Source organism: Capricornis sumatraensis, chromosome 16 (assembly GCF_032405125.1).
Source record: "Capricornis sumatraensis isolate serow.1 chromosome 16, serow.2, whole genome shotgun sequence".
NCBI classification, from domain to species: Eukaryota; Metazoa; Chordata; class Mammalia; order Artiodactyla; family Bovidae; genus Capricornis; species Capricornis sumatraensis.
This window is the reverse complement of record NC_091084.1, coordinates 2,917,849-2,923,516: the sequence shown is the minus strand read 5'-3', so window position 1 is coordinate 2,923,516 and position 5,668 is coordinate 2,917,849. Positions and strand designations below refer to the sequence as shown.

Here is a 5,668-nt window from a genome sequence, read left to right as displayed (position 1 = left end):
ATACCTTTTTCATTCAAATTATTCTTGTATACTTAGCCTCTTTATGCTCAGTAGTATACTGTCTGAAATATCACTGTTCTTCAATGTTAAGATGTTAAGCTATATAAAAAATAAGATATGAAAATTATCTGACAAAAACAAACATAAAATATCTACTTCAAATATTTATGTGGGCTGTCTTGGAGTGGAGAGATGTGAATCAATTTGTTATGTCTTATTTTTTATTATTGCTAGCTAGTAAACATAAGAAAAATTTGCTACAGTTAAAAAATTATACAAGGCTTTCATGGAAAGAGCAATTTTTCCTTGAAAATAGGTGATACACTTTCCTTTTGCCTCATTTTCTTTTATTAGTCCAGAGCTTTTTCATGGCATTTTTCATTTCAGCATTTCTCAGAGTATAGATTAGAGGGTTCAACATAGGAGTGATAATTGTGTAAAACACAGTCAAGGATTTATCAGTTGGTAAGGTGGAAGGAGGTCTCACATACATAAAAATACAGGGCACAAAAAAGAGGACCACCACAATGATGTGGGAACCACAGGTGGACAAGGCTTTGTGCCTCCCTTCCTGATTAAGATTCTTCAGGGAGTGCAGGATGACCCCATAGGAGAGGAGTAAGAGCATGAAAATAACCACACAGATCGCCCCATCATTGGCAACCACTGTGAGGCCAATAATGTAGGTGTCAGTGCAAGCAAGTTTCAACAAGGGGTACATGTCACAGATGAAGTGGTCAATGACATTGGGGCCACAGAAAGGAAGGCTGTAAACAAAGAGAAGTTGAACTACAGCATGTAAAAACCCTCCAACCCAGGCCAGGAGAAGAAGCATAACACACACTCGCTGACTCATGATGGTCAAATAATGCAAGGGTTTGCATATGGCCACATAGCGGTCATAGGCCATGACCACCAGGAGTAAAATCTCGGCACCACCAAATAAGTGTCCTATAAAAAGTTGTGTCATGCAAGCTTGGAAGGAAATGGTTTTCTTTTCATAGAGTAAATCTATGATCATATTTGGGGTGACTGTAGTAGAATAAACAGCATCCATAAATGATAAATAGCCAAGAAAGAAGTACATAGGGGTGTCCAGGGTTGGACTGAACACCACAGTCAGGACAATGAGTAGGTTGCCCACCATGGTCACAGTGTAGATGAGCAAGAACACAAAAAATAATATTTTCTGACCCTGGACACTTTGAGTGAGTCCCAAGAGGACAAACTCAGTTACATTTCTGCTTTGTTCCATAGATTTTTCTATATTTCATATTTCAGAGCTCAGGACAGATTAGCTGTAAATATAATTCTTACACATGCTGCCTGAAAAATTGAGATAATGCATTTACTTATTGAACCAACAGGTAGTATGGCTATTATGTTCTAATACTTTCAGAGATTATAATGCCAGCCTGATTAAAATATCCTAGCTTCAACAATATTATAAGGAGGAGGCAAGTGATTAGATAAGTCAGTGAAGTTCTACAGATACTACATCATCTTCTAATGTTTAATGTATTACTAAACAATGCTTAGAGAACTTTATCAATTAAACCTATTAATTTAGATATTTAGAAATACCTGCCCTTTAAAATATCCCCAGATAGAAATATTTAAAGTTGGTTTCCAGGAACACTTGATATTAGAGAAAGTAAGTCTATTCTGGATCTTTATAACTTTAAACTATGTGGAAAAGGATACATTACAAAATACACGAGTTTCCACAGCTAGAACTAGCTTTCAGTTTGGAAGCTAATTAAATTGTACATATAGCTAATAGCTTACACAAAAATAAAAATTGATTGAAGACTCAATACAAAGGTAAAACAAGATTTACTTCATATTTACATTACAGCTAGTAAAGAAGATGATTTTCTCCATTCTAATGGTGGAAAAATCTTCTTAACAAATCACTGAAATTCCAAATAGATGTCTTCTAATTTTTCCATTATTTTTAAGGATTTAGGAAAAGATACCACAACATCAGTAGACATAGGTAGTTACTGGAAATATTTTACATTTTATAAGGTATAATTGGAAATAATATCTAAAATAGACAAAGATATTTAAAGGCTCAACTAATAAAATATAAATTAAATATAAAATAAATGAATTAAAAACAAGCAATTAAAAAAAAACACATCTAAATGGCAAACACACATATGGTTGGATGCTAAAGCTCATCTGTGAAGAGAAAACTAGGAATTGAAGTAATAGCTTGCTTACAACAGTATTATTTTGGGTTCTTTAAAGCCACCTGTTCAAGTTCTACAGATGCTATATCATCTTCTAATTTTTAAAATGTTAAGCAATGCTTAGAGGACATTATCAGTTGAACTTATCATGAGATTTAGAAGTAGGTGTCCTTTCAAATAGCCCCAGATAGATACACTTGAAGTTAGTTTCTAGGTACATTTGATGTTAGAGAAGATAAATCTGCTCTGGATCTTCAAAATTTGAAAGTATTCTAAAAGAATATTACATAATAAAACTGATTCCAAAATATTTTAGTAATAACAAAGGACTCCTGATTTGGCTGATCAAGAGAATCAGATAGGAGAACTTTTAAAGGACTGAATTCTCACCCCACCAGTGTACTGCTGCAAAATGGAAAACCTAGTTCAGAATCTTGTTTCTCAATACACTTCTTAAGTTACCTGCATAAGGAGAAAGACTTTCAATTGATGTTCTGGGCTCTGGTGGCTTCTTCTTTGTCCTTGAGGCACTGATGCCATCTCTGGGAACACAGAGAGCAAGATACATGCAGCATCACTGGACCTTGAATTGAACATTTTTCATGTTTGTAGAAAATCAGATTTATTTTCAGTCTTTCAGAGAAATATTATTCTTCAAATTGCTGGAATTTTCAGAATGAATCTAAATGTCCTGTTGCCCAAATAAATTTGATTCTTGATTGTAAGCAGAGATTTAAAGTATTTATTTCCAGCAGAATTTCTCCTTTTAAAAAACGAATGTTAAATCAACATTTTGAGTAGAGAGAAAATTGTAAGTTCTATGTGAATTTTCAAATAAAAATTGCTCTTTTTTGTTTTATAACAATAAAAGTGAAACAGAGCAATAGCATTTACCACATTTTCATTCTCGACCAGTTATACTATTCTGTCTTCATTCAGCGTTTCTGGATTTTGTGTTTTCTCAATGATGGAGAATAATTTCATACACATACTTTATATGTATGTATTTATTATGATTTTGAGTCCATAATTTTAATTCATGAAGAAGTCAGTCATGTAAGCACTGCTATAGGCTAATACTTTCAGAGCTAAGGGCAATTGTCTGTAAACACTTTATCTACCTTTAAGCTACACCACATATAAATGAGGCATTCAATTGGTGCATCTCCAAGAGTGATTCTTTTCTAATTATATTCACTGGGACCTTAATCACAATTTTGACAGTAGACTCTACCTCCAGAGGTGCCACCAGATCACCAAGCAGATCTAGACTTAGAGAACTCTTTTGGGGAAAAAGTATAAAATAAAAAATTGAGGTCAAGCCACCAAAAGGGAAAAGTTCAATCTAAATAGAAATGAAATATGTAGAAACTTAAGCTACCAGCCATATTTTTAACAGAACTAGAACAAATAATTTCAAGATTTGTATGGAAATACAAAAAACCTCAAATAGCCAAAGCAATCTTGATAAAGAAGAATGGAACTAGAGGAATCAACTTGCCTGACTTCAGGCTCTACTACAAAGCCACAGTCATCAAGACAGTATGGTACTGGCACAAAGACAGAAATATAGATCAATGGAACAAAATAGAAAGCCCAGAGATAAATCCACACACATATGGACACCTTATCTTTGACAAAGGAGGCAAGAATATACAATGGAGGAAAGACAATCTCTTTAACAAGTGGTGCTGGAAAAACTGGTCAACCACGTGTAAAAGAATGAAACTAGATCACTTTCTAACACCGCACACAATATAAACTCAAAATGGATTAAAGATCGAAATGTAAGACCAGAAACTATAAAACTCCTAGAGGAGAATATAGGTAAAACATTCTCCGACATAAATCACAGCAGGATCCTCTATGACCCACCTCCCAGAATCCTGGAAATAAAAGCAAAAATAAGCAAATGGGATCTAATTAAAATTAAAAGCTTCTGCACAACAAAGGAAACTATAAGCAAGGTGAAAAGACAGCCTTCTGAATGGGAGAAAATAATAGCAAATGAAGCAACTGACAAACAACTAATCTCAAAAATATACAAGCAACTTATGCAGCTCAATTCCAGAAAAATAAATGACCCAATCAAAAAATGGGCCAAAGAACTAAATAGACCTTTCTCCAAAGAAGACATACGGATGGCTAACAAACACATGAAAAGATGCTCAACATCACTCATTATTAGAGAAATGCAAATCAAAACCACAATGAGGTACCACTTCACACCAGCCAGAGTCTGCAATCCAAAAATCTGCAAGCAATAAATGCTGGAGAGGGTGTGAAGAAAAGGGAACCCTCCTACACTGTTGGTGGGAATGCAAACTAGTACAGCCACTTTGGAGAACAGTGTGGATATTCCTTAAAAAATTGCAAATAGAACTACCTTATGACCCAGCAATCCCACTGCTGGGCATACACACCAAGGAAACCAGAATTGAAAGAGACACATGTACCCCAATGTTCATCGCAGCACTGTTTATAATAGCCAGGACATGGAAACAACCTAGATGTCCATCAGCAGATGAATGGATAAGAAAGCTGTGGTACATATACAGAATGGAGTATTACTCAGCTGTTAAAAAGGATACATTTGAATCAGTTCTAATGAGATGGATGAAACTGAAGCCGATTATACAGAGTGAAGTAAGCCAGAAAGAAAAACACCAATACAGTATACTAACACATATATATGGAATTTAGAAAGATGGCAATGACGACCCTGTATGCAAGACAGCAAAAATGACACAGATGTGTATAGCGGACTTTTGGACTCAGAGGGAGAGGGAGAGGGTGGGATGATTTGGGAGAATGGCATTGTAACATGTATACTATCATGTAAGATTGAATTGCCAGTCTATGTCCGATGAAGGATACAGCATGCTTGGGGCTGGTGCACGGGGATGACCCAGAGAGACATTATGGGGAGGGAGGTGGGAGGGGGGTTCATGTTTGGGAACGCATGTACACCCATGGTGGATTCATGTCAATGTATGGCAAAACCAATACAGTATTGTAAATTAAAATAAAGGAAAAAAATAATAAATGATAACAAAAAAAAAATCATGACCTTCAAAGTCAGCAAATCTGCTGAAGTTCATTCTTTGTCTTTGCACATGACATCTAATCTGATTTGCAGAAATGATGAATGGCAACTTCATAACAAGTCATTTAAAACTTATTTATATTGCAGATGAAATTGTCAATAGAATCTGTACTTGTGTGAGAGTGAAGAAAGAAAAAAAAATTGGGACTCTTCTATTTATCTCAAAGTGCTGCTCATGGAGACTCAATTCAGCAATATAAACAGCACATGAGTGCTTAGTCATTCAGTTGTGTGTGACTCTTTGCCACCCTTTGGACCATAGCCCATCAGGCTCCTCTGTACATGAGATTCTCCAGGCAAGAATACTGGAGTGGGTTGCCATGTCTTTATCCAGGGGATCTTCCTATTCCAGGGATTGAACCTA

At 35.4% G+C, this 5,668-nt stretch overlaps 1 protein-coding gene across 1 annotated transcript; it reads right to left on the bottom strand.

The window, feature by feature from the left end:
- Positions 1-337: 337 nt before the first annotated feature.
- On the bottom strand, positions 338-1,255 carry LOC138092490 (olfactory receptor 4A15-like). The gene has a single exon (XM_068988452.1). The coding sequence runs from the start codon at positions 1,253-1,255 to the stop codon at positions 338-340; it is 918 nt and encodes a 305-aa protein (XP_068844553.1).
- Positions 1,256-5,668: the final 4,413 nt, after the last annotated feature.

Bases quoted from the DNA above. Each gene is read 5' to 3' on its own strand.
- LOC138092490 (XM_068988452.1), bottom strand. From the start codon at position 1,255: ATGGAACAAAGCAGAAATGTAACTGAGTTTGTCCTCTTGGGACTCACT.